General features: G+C 38.0%; 1 protein-coding gene across 3 annotated transcripts in view; it reads left to right on the top strand.

Moving 5' to 3' along the window:
- LPGAT1 (lysophosphatidylglycerol acyltransferase 1) overlaps positions 1 to 13470 on the top strand; it is a 66726-nt gene that overhangs the window by 17718 nt on the left and 35538 nt on the right. For all 3 annotated transcript variants that reach the window (XM_051783739.1, XM_051783741.1, XM_051783740.1), the window contains one exon: positions 10343 to 10461. In XM_051783739.1, the coding sequence (XP_051639699.1) occupies positions 10343 to 10461 (119 nt within the window). The remainder of the gene's footprint in view (positions 1 to 10342; positions 10462 to 13470) is intronic.

Here is a 13470-nt window from a genome sequence, read left to right as displayed (position 1 = left end):
GAAGATATCAAGACTAGCAGTGAACACAATGGCTTATTCTGGCAAAAAAATACATTGTTGCCTCAAGTTTCTGGTGTTGGTTACAGGTCCTGTTTTTGTGTCTGAGTTTGATGATCCCAGATGAATCATACTCTCCTTTCATATTAAGGTTTGAACTATCCTTCAGATCTATGTCTTTGCTGCAGTTCTGCAGCAGTAAAACAGAAAAACCTTGCCAGTTTATATTTGCAACATGTGCTTTGTGATTGTAAAGGCTGTTCCTTTTCATGCTGCAGGATGAAACTGTAGGTTTTGTTGCAGTTGAACATACCCGCTAAGAAAGAATTCTGTTAACACTGTGCTTTTCCTCCTGGTATCAGGCTGTCAGAATTGTTTAGGTTGGAAGGGACTTCTGAGGGTCATACAGTTGAATCCCCTGCTCAAAGCAAGGTCAGTTAGAGCGGGTTGCCCAGGTTCATGTCCTGTCAGGGTTTGAATAGCTTCAAGGATGGGCACTTCACAACCTGGAAAAATGTAAAGTAAAAATATTTGGTTTTTTTCCTTTTTGCCTTGTGTTGAAGTGGAATATCTTGTATTTTTATTTGCCCCTATTAGCTTTCAACCTGTCAGTGCATACTACAGGGGAGAGTCTGGCTAAGTCATCTTTATTCCTCTCTCTGCACCCCCGTCAGGTACTGATACATGGGTACGATTCTTGCCCTGGAGCCTTTTTTTTCTCTGGGCTAAACAGTCCCAGCTCACTCAGCCTCTCCTCATATGAAAGATACTCTCGTCCCTTACTCATCTCAGTGGCCCTTTGTTGGACTGTAGTGGTTTAACCCCAGCCAGCAACCAAGTACAGCACAGCTGCTTGGTCGCTCCCCCATCAGTGGGATCAGGGAGAGAATCGAAAGTGTAAGAGCTGGAAAACTCATGTGTGGAGATAAAGGCAGTTTAATAGGGAAAGCAAAAGCTACACACACAAGAAAAGGAAAACAAGGAAGTCTTTCACTCCTCCCCCTGTGCATGCAGGTGTTCAGCCATCCCCAGGAAAGCAGAGCTCCATCACGTGTACTGGTTATTTGGGAAGACAAATGGCATCACTCCAAACATCTCTTTTCTTCCTTCTTCCCCCTACTTTATATACTGAGCATGAAGTCATATGGTATTTTCTGACTTGAATCCCATAGGGAATGAGTTCTCCAGCTCATGCAACAGATGGGAATTTTTTGTAAGATACCAGTAGTTTTTAAAGGGAAAATAAAGACAAAAGTGCCATAGTACTTCTATTGAATTGTTCTTGTCTGTTGGTGTTTGCTGAGTCAGACCCTGTTTGTCAGCTCTGTTCCTGCTTGCTTAGTTGCACAGCAGTAGTGATGGGGCAGATGGGTATTAGTCAAGTACTGTAGTAACCTGCTGGGTTCAAGTTATTAAAAATACAGAGCCTCAGCCAACTGTTATTTGCTTGAAAGGGTGATAAGGGTAACAATAATAGCAAGCTTCATATTTGTAGCATTTTTTCATTACCCAGCTGCACTGGTATGTTTTTTTTTATCAGAGAAAATGAACTCTTTCCTCCTCTGACTGCTCCTCTGTAGTACTTAACCTTTTACAAAGAAATGTGCTTGAAATGTTGCAATGGTGTCGTATTCCAAAATTCCTGTTTTCAAAGTAACTTTTCTGTTTAATTCTAGGAAAGCCAGTCTGTTTCTCATAAAACAGTCATAGAGATAGAATTTTCTTTCAGCTTAGAATATGTTTTGCATTGTAACCATAGTTAAATTGTTGCAGTTTCAGTGTACAGTAAACTGAAAAGGACTTCTAAGATATAAACTTATGCAAATTTGATGTTGGACTACCCTCTTGTTAAGAGTAAGCATCATCAGTGTTACAGATGAAACCCTGAGAATTTGATTCTTGTGTTTTAAAACAACGGAAAAGTATTATGTGGATTTAGTATATAAAGTCACGTGCTTGAGTGGTGAGAATCCTTCTTCACTTGTAAAAATTATTCTTGTAGATAAAGAGGCTGAAATGCAGGACCCACAGCCTTGTCTGACAAAAAGGGTCTACTTAGGCAAGTGCTGACCTCTTTGTGTTGAGGGATTGACTCTGGTGTTTCCATCGTTGTCTCTGACCTTGGGGTTGAATCGCAAAGTGCAGACTGGTAAAAAAAAATTTATGTCTTGGTTCTTCTCCTTAAAATTTTCAAATTCACGCAATCTGTTTGAGGACCAATAAAACATGTGTGGACCAAAACTCCATGGGACATTTTTTTCATGCAAGTGGTCTTGTGGCCCTGTGATTGTTGTCTATTTCCATGTAAAATTGTGCAGTCTCAGTAAACTGCAAATCTTGGATCTCGAGATCCTTCTATTCAGAGTTTCTTTGTTTGTTTTACAAAAATATGTTTCTTTGCTTCTGTCATTTATGGTGCTACAGCTTTTTGGTCATCCCCAGTGTTCAAAAACTTTTAACTGGGAACAGGCAAAAGTTCATCCTTAGCGTACATACCTTTTTTGGTTTATGGTTATCTTAAGGACAGTCCTGAAAACTTTGTCTTTCTTTGATGTTAAAAATAAACATTTTGTAACATAAGTTGATGTTGTTTCTTTCCACACTGTAACTAGGAAAGACCAAAATGGTACAGAATGTCAGCTTTACATACAAGCTGAAGTGATAGCAGTTAACCTGAAGGATATTTACTGCTGGCTCAGATTCCTCTGCCTTTTCAGGACCTTGGTGACAGTGTGCTTCTAACTAGGTGATTTTTGTGTGCGTACTTTAAAACCTGTCGGTATCGTTTTTAACTTTCAGGCCTGACCGTTTGATTTGCAGTATCCCTTAAAAATCTGTACTTGCAAGACTGCCCTCCTGTTTTGCTTCTCCTTCCTCTAGGCTTCGAACAAACTATTTTTTATTTTTTTTTGTTTGTTTCAGGCCATTATAACCTCTGCAGCATGTGAGGTATTAGAGCATTAGGATATTAGTTCATGAATGCATTGATGTTCCCCTGGGTAGTTAATGTATTTTATCTGTCATCAGGGAGGAATGTGCTGTACAGCTTGCTCCTTCTGCGAGTGGTCTGACTCATGAGCATGAGGTACTTCAAAAGGATTTCAGGACTCCATCTCCTTCTTCAGTCTTGCAGTTGCTTTTCTAAGAATAGAAGCAGCAAAACAGACAGCGGAGTTCCTTCTCAGCTGCTACAGTTTGTGCCCAGTATAGTCATGAAAGCTGACATCAATCACAGTCTTCATGTCTCACAGTTCCCATTTACCTGTGTGACTAAGAACACTGTCTTGTACTACTTTTTGGAAGCAGTGACCACCATATGCAACTGGGGTTTTAGTGTCAATGATTGAAACTGTGAACTGTGGGACATTTCAAGCAGTGTTATGGGAGCGGCATAAAATAACGGATAGAGAGACCTCCAGCAAAATGTGGAGGGTATGTCCAGTGCATGATGTGTTCTTGTAAGACTTAAGATACATTGGAACTATTCCTTAAACATCTGCTGTGATCGTAGCTTGTGTATTCTGTTAGATTCTGTTAATTTTAAGAGTTTTCTTAGCATAGAAACCACTTGCCCAACATAATTGCCAAGAGCTGAAGCTCTTGAAATGTTATTGCCAGTACTGAGGGTGGTGGAAGAGGTTTGCTTCCCTGAAGGTGAGCTAAGGTTTTGCTGAGTATTGATTCTCATTCACATATGGGTAAAAGGAGCCCTCTCTTCAGCCACAAGAATCATCTCTTGTGCCCGTGAGTTATGGAACTCAAGTAAACTGTACCCCTGAGGTTTTGAACGTGCACTCCAGGAAAATTAAGTCAGTCTTCAAAAACAGTCATTACTAGAACCTGTTTCTAAAAGGAATTGCTGTACTTTAGGAAAAACAGGATTCTTGGAATGGTTAGAAAGGTGACAGAGCCCAAGCATCTCTGTTGTAATTGTCTCCTGTTTTTAACACCTCTAACTGTTGGTTAATTGAATTAAGAGTATGGGTTAACTTAAGGAACAAATATTGTGACTGCTAAAGTCCTCTTCTCCACAAAGCAGATCTGTCTGTAAACTGCAGAAGGAGAGGGTGGAAACTAAGAAGAATAGAACTGAAAGCAAAAGGAAATTGTGTTGTTTCCTACAATTAAGTGTGGAGGTGTGCAAAATGGTTTGCTGCAGAAAAATGAAGATGGTGACTGGGACGTCTTAAACCCAGCCTTGGTTTATTAACATGCACTGTAAGAACAATCTCCCTTTATTTACAGGCTTCCCTTCCCTAGCTACTGCTTCTACCCTGACTTTTCTGTTGTGTTTTTCTTGATGGAAATAAAAGGATAAAATTTTCAGTGCAGGTCTGTTTATCATCATAAAATTTGAATCAAGTTATCTGTAAAAGATGCTCTTTTTGATATCAAAATCTTGTTTAAAGCTACATGTTTATTATTGATATAATACCCTAAAGATATGTATATTACAATAGCATTGAAGTTGACAATACTTTTGTTAGGAAGGGCACATTTTTTAATAGCAGAAGGATAGCATGTTAAGTGAAGCTGTGTTTACTGAGATATGATATTGTGTTTATGTTCTTCCCTTCCTTTTCTGTGCTGTACTTTTATTCATTGTCTCTATGTCTTGTGTGTACTTAGAGACAAGAAATGAAGTTTTCCTTGGCAGTATGAATTTTGGAAGGAATGATTGGGATAGGAAGAGCTATTTTTCTCTTTTCAATAGTGTGTGTCTGATTTTATATAGATTTTTAAAATACCTTCTAAACCTAGAGTACATGCTTAAGAAATGTAAAAAACCTGTAAAATGTAACTGTATGCAACTTTGCTTAGTCCTTTTTTTTTTTCTTTTTTTGCTGTATGCAACCAATTTCCAGAGATTTAACCTTTTTATTAAGGGGAAAAAACACCTTTAGCATGTCTTTGTCTTTTTTTTATTTGTTGCAATGCAGTGTAGTCATCATGGTAAGTAGTATTTAACCTCTGGCATCACTTCTGGGATTTCTTACTGCCAACTATCAAAGATTCCCATCTACAAAGGAGAGACAAATGAGTTTAACAACTGTACATAGCTGCTGTAGCAAAAACATGCTTTGACGAGTCATTTATGAATAACAGGAAAGCAGGATTGCAACTTGCCAGACATAAATGATTGAGTAAGAGGAGGAGTGTTTAAAACATAGAAACCTGGTTGTCATGGGTTGCAGTCACTATTAAATACCTAATAATAACATTCCTTCTGTTAGAAAGCAGGCTGGCTCTTGAGGAAGCAAAGGAGTCTGTCTCTCAGTAATGCTGTTTATTTGTGGTACTGTTCAGTTCCAAGTGTTGCCAATCTGCAACTTCTTGGAACAAACTTTTATGAAGTCTTGCATCATGGGTGCAAGTGATTACAAGTGATCAGAAGAAAAAAATAAACTAAGGATATGTTTAAAAATGCAGGGTCCTGCAGCTGGGGAGGAATAATCCCATAACACCAGCACAGGCTGGGGGCTGACCTGCTGGAAAGCAGCTCTGGGGAGAAGGACCTGGGGGTCCTGGTGGACAACAAGCTGTCCCTGAGCCAACAGTGTGTCCTTCTGGCCAAGAAGGTCAATGGTGTCCTGGGGTACATTAGGAAGAGCATTGCCAGCAGGTCAAGGCAGGTGGTCCTGTCCCTCAGACCTAGTGAGGCACGTCTGGAGTGCCGTGTCCAGCTCCGGGTCCTCAGTACAAGAGAGACATGGAGCTCCTGGAGCTGGTTCAGTGGAGGGCAACAAAGATGATGAGGGGACTGGAGCATCCCTCTTATGAGGAAAGGATGAGAGAGACAACTGAGAGGGGGGACCTCATCAATCTATTTAAGTATCTGAAGGGAGCATGCCAAGAGGATGGATCCAGGCTCTTCTTGGTGATGCCAAGCAGTAGAACTAGAGGCAATGGGCAGAAACTGTTCCACAGGAAGTCCCACCTGAATATGAGGAAGAACTTCTTAACTGTGTGGGTGACCATGTGCTGGAACAGATCACCCAGAGAGGTTATGGAGTCTCCCTCACTGGAGATATTCAAGAATTGCTGGGACACAGTCCTGTGCAACGTGTTCTAGGATGACCCTGCTTGAGTGGGGATGTTGGACAAGATTGACCCCCTGTGGCCCCTGCCAGCTTTACCCATTCTGTGATTCTGTGAGAAGTTCTAGAGAGAAAGTTCTTAACTTCTCCAGTTTCTAGGCAGAGTTGTGAATATTGTGTTTACTGAAATCCCTATGGCAAATAAAGTGGATATACAAATCAATTATATATTAACATATACTGTAACTTTATGGTGATTTACCTAGCTGTTTTAAGGGTTTGGGCTTTTTAATAGTTGTAATTAGAACGCTTAAAGACTTCCCGTGATCTTGCCAGAAAGTATCAATCTTTTAAAACTCAATGGATTTTGAAATAATAAATTAGGACTTAAGTTGTTATGATGCCAAAAAAATGTATGCCAATTCTTATGGTACAGACTGTAGTGAAACTATTGACCAGAACAAAAAATTCAGAGCATTTTTTAAGTTTTAAAATGCAGTATGCAAAAAGAAGTTTTTCCTATTAATGGCTAGGCAGTTACACGAACACTGGACTACCATTCTTGCCAGGTATATCCAAAAGTATAAAATAAATCTATTGAATTGTTAGTTAGCTGAGTAGTCATTTGCCCAGCCTAGTGCCGAACTGCAATTAAAGTGCTTGAATATTTATTCAGAGCATCACTTGTATGCACACAGTTACATTAAGAACATGATTACAAAGTAGCCAAGTGTTCTGACAACTCTCAATAGCTACATTTAGATGTCTAATAGTTCACTAAAAACATGGAAAAAACTTTTATTGCGTTTATTTTCTTCATTAAGCTCTGCAAGGATTAGCTTGTAAAAAGCTAAATCTGCAGCTCATTATATGAAATATTTGCTTGATGTTTTAGATCTTGGACTTCTTGTTATGAGAGAGGGATAAATATTTCTGTCTTAGGGCTCATGTAATTGCAAGTATACTTGTCTTCATTCTTTCCCGGAGAAGGCCTTTGCGTACAACCCTAAGTCACAAATCAAGTGTCTCTCACAGCTAAGTCACTTCTGTCTTACCATGTTAAACTGATTTCCTGGACTTTCCTTCCTTTATGTTATTTTACTATGTTAAACTGCATTTGCAGAAGTCCAGCTATTGCCAGGCTGTTGACACAGAGCTGGTATCATTATAAAATACGCTCTGGCAATAAAAGAAGCTGTGGAGGAATGTTTGCTGGATTTCAGACCCCCAAATGACAAATATTTGTCTTTGAAGCTTTTTTTGTCTGGTTACAGTGGAGCAAAGCAGAGTTGCTGGTTCTGCTGCCATGCAGCTGAGGTTTTGATTTGAATGTTTCCAACTGCAGTGGAAGAATGTAATAGCACAAGTATTTCTTAAAGCAAAAGATTCTCCTTTGGAAAATTTCGGTGTGGTGAGAAAATTGAAGACAAGCATTTATTCCTCCCGCTGATTTTAAAGGGACACTGTGAACTTAAAATTCTAGATACTTGAGGGTTTGGGTTTTTTCTTCTTTAAAAAATTATAGTAATGGCAGTGGTTTTTCTGCATACTTTTGTGGTTTGCTGTTCTGTTTCTGATCCAGAAATGCTCTGTGAAGGACTTGCACAAAGTGATTCTTTTCTCCTTGATAATCAGGTCAATCAATTGACCATAAAGCGTTATTAAGCACAAGAGACAGCCTGATTGCCTGAGGAGAATTGACAGAGGGAAAGAAAAGAAGCTAGAGGAGGGCTAGCTGATTCACTGTGATTTAATAACCTACTACTTGTCAGCTGAGTGGCAGAAGTTGAGCTATTACCCTGGCTGGTTGGTAGATAAAATGAATTGAGTAAATCAATTCAAGAATTAAATCAAACTTTCTTTTTCTTTTACCTTGCATTTGGAGTGGGATAACAGAGCCCATCTTTTTTCTTACTTGTCATCTGAAGCTTGTTAGTGCATCATAAGCTGGTTGTGTATTTTATACCCTTGTGGATTTAACAAGAGTAGGTAAAATAGACACCACAAACTTTTTTCCTGTGTTTCTTTGACTGGGGCATATCTGAAAGTTTCAAAGTCAGACGTTGGTCTTCACCTAATATGTTAAAAGTGTACTTTTTCTAGCAAATTAAGCTCCATAAGGTCTACTCTTCAGTTGTTTTCAATTGAGTGCTGCTTCTCATGGCTTACATTGTTCAGTCATGAGCTTTATTTTAATCCTTCAGAAAGTTCGATCTTTGAATCAGTTTTGAAGATTAAAAATAGTTGCTTTTTAAATTGTTCTAAAGTTGAAATGATTACTACTATAAATTGATATGTTCCAGGGAAGTATCTATAGTAAAGTATTGCATTTTTTTTCTCCGAGTGATCTAGAAATAAAGTAGTTTTATTTGGAAATAATTAGGTGTGAGAAACCTGATTTTGCACATGCTTAATGTATTTAGTGCTTAGGTTTTATTACTTTTAATAAGACACAGTTCAGTAAGAAGGTTTTATATTGGCTGCTTAATAAAGACACCGAAGCAATAATTTCGAAGTCAGTATGTGGTTGATTTGTTTTTCTTTAAAACAATTCTCATTTTTGTCTTAGTTTCTTGCCCTGTGGGATAGCCGGATATGTGAAATACTTGATAAGGGAGGTGCACAGGCAACTATGACTGCCATGTCAAAGCATTTTCCAACTTCCATGGAGTTAGGCCATCAGAGGAAATTCACACATGGTGAGAAGGAGGCATAAAGGGAATGTCCAAGTTCATGTTGACAAAAGTAAGGAAGGATCTGTGCTTAGCTCACCTCGGGAGAGGAAAGGAGGTTGAACATTATGGACTAAACAGTCCTCCTCACTTTCGTATCTCTAATCTGATTTTATCTACCTGTGACAAAATACAGCATTTTATTTTTTGCTTGGTGTTCAAGTCTCAATTCAGTACTAATTTTGGAGCCATTAGAAAGTAATAGAAGTGGCCATTTTCAAAAGTGTGATGGTAATTGATTTCTGCAAGAATAGGGAAGCTATGCATGGATTATTGCTTTTTGTTTTGAGTGTGTAGCCTATTACCTTTGCATCAGTTAAACCATGTATTAAAAGACAGATGGGAATGAAGTAATTGTCCTGTGCTGAGAGTTGTTCACTGCCTGGAAACCTGTTAATAACAGTACAAAAGATTCAGTAGTACAGGTGAAATATTTCCTTTGTTGTCAGAACTGAAGATAACAGCCAGTAAGAACCATTTAAGATACTGAACAAACACAGAAAAATAATTATATCCTACATGCGTGGACAATGCATCTTAGTTTTGGAACTTCACAGAGCTCCTCTGCCTGCCCATCCTTTCCCTTTAGCTGTCATTGCAGTAACCATCCCTTGTATTGAAGAGAACCAGTCTCTACTCACTTGTCTCTTTGCCCCAATAACAGCATTAGATGTATTTTGGTCTTTAAATTTGCAACATACGTTTTCTAGTTTTCCATCCTGTGTTCTTTGGGAGGCAGTCTTCTCTTTCTCCACTTAGTTACTTTGTGATGATGGAACTAGCAATTTTTAGCCCCTCTTCCTTATCTCAGCATGGTTTTGCTAGTCAGTGTAAATGTTGGATGATCAACAGCTGTATCTTCGTCCTGTCATCATTCTTGCCACTGAAGCATCTGGTCTCTGGTCTACGAAATAGGGACCAATAGTTTCTGTTATCTGAACAGCATTTTCTGAACCCACTTTCTTGCCTTTAGCTGACTTGGTTAGATTTGAATGACTGAGTCTGTGTAATGTAGCATTTTAAACCTAATGACCCAACTACGGATTTTTTGTTTTGCTTTTACTGGAGTTGAATAACAATAGTAAGTGTAGAAATGAAACAAATTTGCTAAGTTAAAAAAAAAAAAAAAACCTAAAGCAAACAGCCAACAAAACCCACTTTCAACAACAAATTCTTCTTTTTTTTTTTTTTTTTTTTTTACATCTAATGAGGTGAGATAGATGAATATGAAAGCTGGGTCAAAAGCTTATGTAATTTTGAGACCCTAAATATAGAATGGTGTGATGACACAAAAAGATCAATCTCCATGCTCATGTTCTGATAGAGTATTTTTGTTTTGTTCTTATTCTGCGCATGCAATTTAAAATTAAGCTGGACACCCCCCTGCTTGGAAAAATGGTCTTGCTAATATTCCTACCTGATGCTATGTGCCAATTTAAATTGACATGTACCATGTAGGTTTTTTTATTATAATTGTCTGGGTGTGGGGTCTTTTTTTATTGTTTTGTTGATAGTAAAATTTCCCTGTGCTCATTGTAAAATTTACCTTTTTTTATTTTTTTTTATTTTTAATAGTAGTGGAATGGGGTGATGATGTTAAAGCAGTATCAGAAGATGAAGCCATGGTGCTGGTGAACCATCAAGCAACGGGTGACGTCTGCACTCTGATGATGTGCCTTCAGGATAAAGGCACGGTAGGCTACAACTGGGGCATGGGAGAGCTTCTGTGTGTGCAGTCTGTTCCCTTGGGAATGCTTCCATCTGTGTGCAGTACTGATGACTGACTTGGGGGTGTTAATCCACCAAGTAATCTGAAGGCCCTGAATAGGAAGCTTTTTGTTTAGATTTGGTCTAGTGTGACAGCCAGTAGATTGGATCAGGTCTTAGATCATAAACGTTGTTTTTGGAGAAGGTCAAATACGAGCTGAGTCACTGTGCATCCAGTCTAGGTTAACATAGAGGGAAGCAGATCTCCTGACAGGTAATCACGTACTTGGCTTTTTCTTCTCACCTCATGCCCTTGTGTAACTCATGCCAACTTTCCTCAACACAACACAGGTCTACCTTCTTGGTTATGACTTCATTTCAGCATGGATTTTTTCTCAAAGTTAGAAGCAAGTTGTGTATGGGATTTTGGTAGCAGTGAGGGCATCCCAAAACTAAGCTAACTAGCTAAATCCAGAATTGCTTGAGCTCTTATTTGACAAGCTCTTAAGCATTTCTTGGTGAGAAGTGCAACTAATGTAAATGGTTTCATGCTTTGCTGTTGAGAAAAGTCATGTCTAAAGAGTGGAAACTAGAGTATAGGATTTAAACAGGAAACAAAATTTACGTATAAATCAGGAAGAAGGGGATTATGTATGATTAGGCTACAAAAGGAGGAAACATACCTGACAAGCTGAAAAAATGCATCAACTGTATCTTAGTGTTTTCTTTCTTGCACCCATACAGTGGAGAAACAAGGAAACAACTTCTTTTTGTTGCATCTGCACAACTTGTAACTGACACTGTTTTTCTGAGCACATATAATATAGATTTTGTATATATTGTATCTTGATCAGTGATTTACTGTTTTCAGGAAGTTTCAGAGATCTTACATATGACAACAGATTTAAAAAAAAACCTCCAAAAAACCGAAGTCAACAAAGAAACTAAGAAAATGTTACTCAGGATGGAGCAAAGACTCATTTCTTTCTTTCTACTATAACCTAGAGCAGGCTGTTTTAAAAGTACTTTTAATTGCTTTCATTTCTTTTGGAATTGAGGAAGTTTGGTATATATGGTATTCTATACTGTACCCAAATGAGTAGAATGACAGAATAAACTTTTTAATTCCCTTGAATCAAAATTATGCATAGGACAATCTTGTCATAAAGATATCACTGTAAGGGTGTCGTCCTGTGCGTATGTGGTTGTGTATGATCTTGATGGTTCATGTCCAAGGTGTTTCAAATATCATAGAACTTTAGTAACTCATGTGTGTACTCTAGGTTGTATATATAAACCTAAGTCAAATTTATCCTGGTTGGCTCCATAGCTTAAGTTTCAGTCAAGGCAGAGTAAGTTTCACTGAATGTGTAATACATGTTAAAAATGGGGCAAGGCGTTGAGATCACAATAATGTTCACAATGCAAACTATTAGTTTTGTGTTTAGAAAAGCAAAACATCCTTAAAATCACTGGTTTTCCCTTAAATAGTTGTAAACATTGCTCTTGGAATGTACATGTCCAGAGCCTGGTATAGCTTTAATGGTTTTAGTTAATAAAGAAATAAAACAGTATGAGCTTCAATGCATGCTTAGAATATAGCATGACTAGTACAAGTGGCTAAAAGTAATGAGGAAGATTAGGATAGTTTATCCTTGCTAGAACTTGCTAAATCAGATGGTTTTAAATTGCTTGCTTCGTATTTCTGAACAGAAGAGAATTGTCTTGTCTTAGTGCCTGTGAAAGTACTGGGGGAGAGTGTGAAAATAAACCTCCCTGTCCAAAAGGCAGTGGTACACAGTATTGCAACTGCTTAAATTAATCGGTTTTCTTGAAATCCAGTTTAAACTTAACATGGAGTCTTTCACAAGCTTGATACTCATCTGTTAGTAGCAAGATAGTAATTTTCAAGAATTATTTTTCTTTTGTTTAGAAGAGTTCCTAAATACTTTACCACTCAGACAACACTTTTTAGGTCTCAAAGCATTTTCAGAGGTGAAAGGCTCACTTTCATTTCACACAGACAGGGATACTAACAAGTACAACAGCTTAGCAAAGGTGGCCTCTCAGCAGTGATTCTGCAGTGGCAGACATAGGGACATCTTCCTCCTGTGGCAGTCCAAAATTTCTTTTGCTTGCTTTTGCCAGTCAATACAGGCTGAATACAGATATAATCTGCTTACTGTTTATGCTGCTTTAAAAAAAAAAGTTAATTTAAGGCATCAGAAGTGTTTGATTTAAAGTTCTGTGTTTTTTCTGTGTATTGAGGACTGAAACAGTCTTGCAACTTGACAGTGTTTCCTAAGGATCATGTTGAGAACTATGATGGTATTTTTTTCTAGTGTTTTATAAAATGTTACATACAAATGTTAGTGCAGGCTATCTGTTTTAAGCAAATTTAATCTTTCTAAGAAGTAAGCTAAAATACACATGCTAAAATGTATCTAGTCTTTGAGATTCACTTATGTGAGTAAAAACCCAGGATCTCTTATTAGGGAAGTGGAACTTTTAGCTAAAAGTCAGAATTTTAGTGGAAGGATTGGACTGGTTTTGTTTGGTTAATACAGGCTACCACAAGAGAAGCCACACAGTAAGGTTTCAGGTGAACCAGAAGTGAACTAATTACGCTTTTTATACAGTTCAGGAAATTGTTCCAATTTCTTTGTGAAAATAAGTGTTAAAACAAATTTAGTAAGTTAGTTGTGGTCTCATAAACATTAAAGGTTATGTGTTTAACAAAAAGAATTAGGTTGAAATGCTGCTATTACTGCTTTCTGACTGGATTAGGACTGATAAATGAGGCTTTTTTTTTTCTTATTTGGAACAGAAAGCAGTGCTAGGAAGGGTGCAGTGGAGACAAAAAAGTAGAGCTTGCAGCTGTTTGAGTGCAGATTTCAAGACATGCATTCCCAGGTTTCATTGTTAAGTTAGAGGTGCTTGAAAGATGAAAGTCAGTCTATCCAGGTTGCTTCATTATGAAATCTGTGTAGAGGGAA

This window comes from Manacus candei, unplaced genomic scaffold (genome assembly GCF_025592945.1).
Source record: "Manacus candei isolate 608988 ecotype Guabito, Panama unplaced genomic scaffold, ASM2559294v1 h1tg000017l, whole genome shotgun sequence".
In the NCBI taxonomy this organism is placed as follows: domain Eukaryota; kingdom Metazoa; phylum Chordata; class Aves; order Passeriformes; family Pipridae; genus Manacus; species Manacus candei.
Note: the sequence above shows the minus strand (reverse complement) of the source record. Positions and strands in the feature narration are given on the sequence as shown.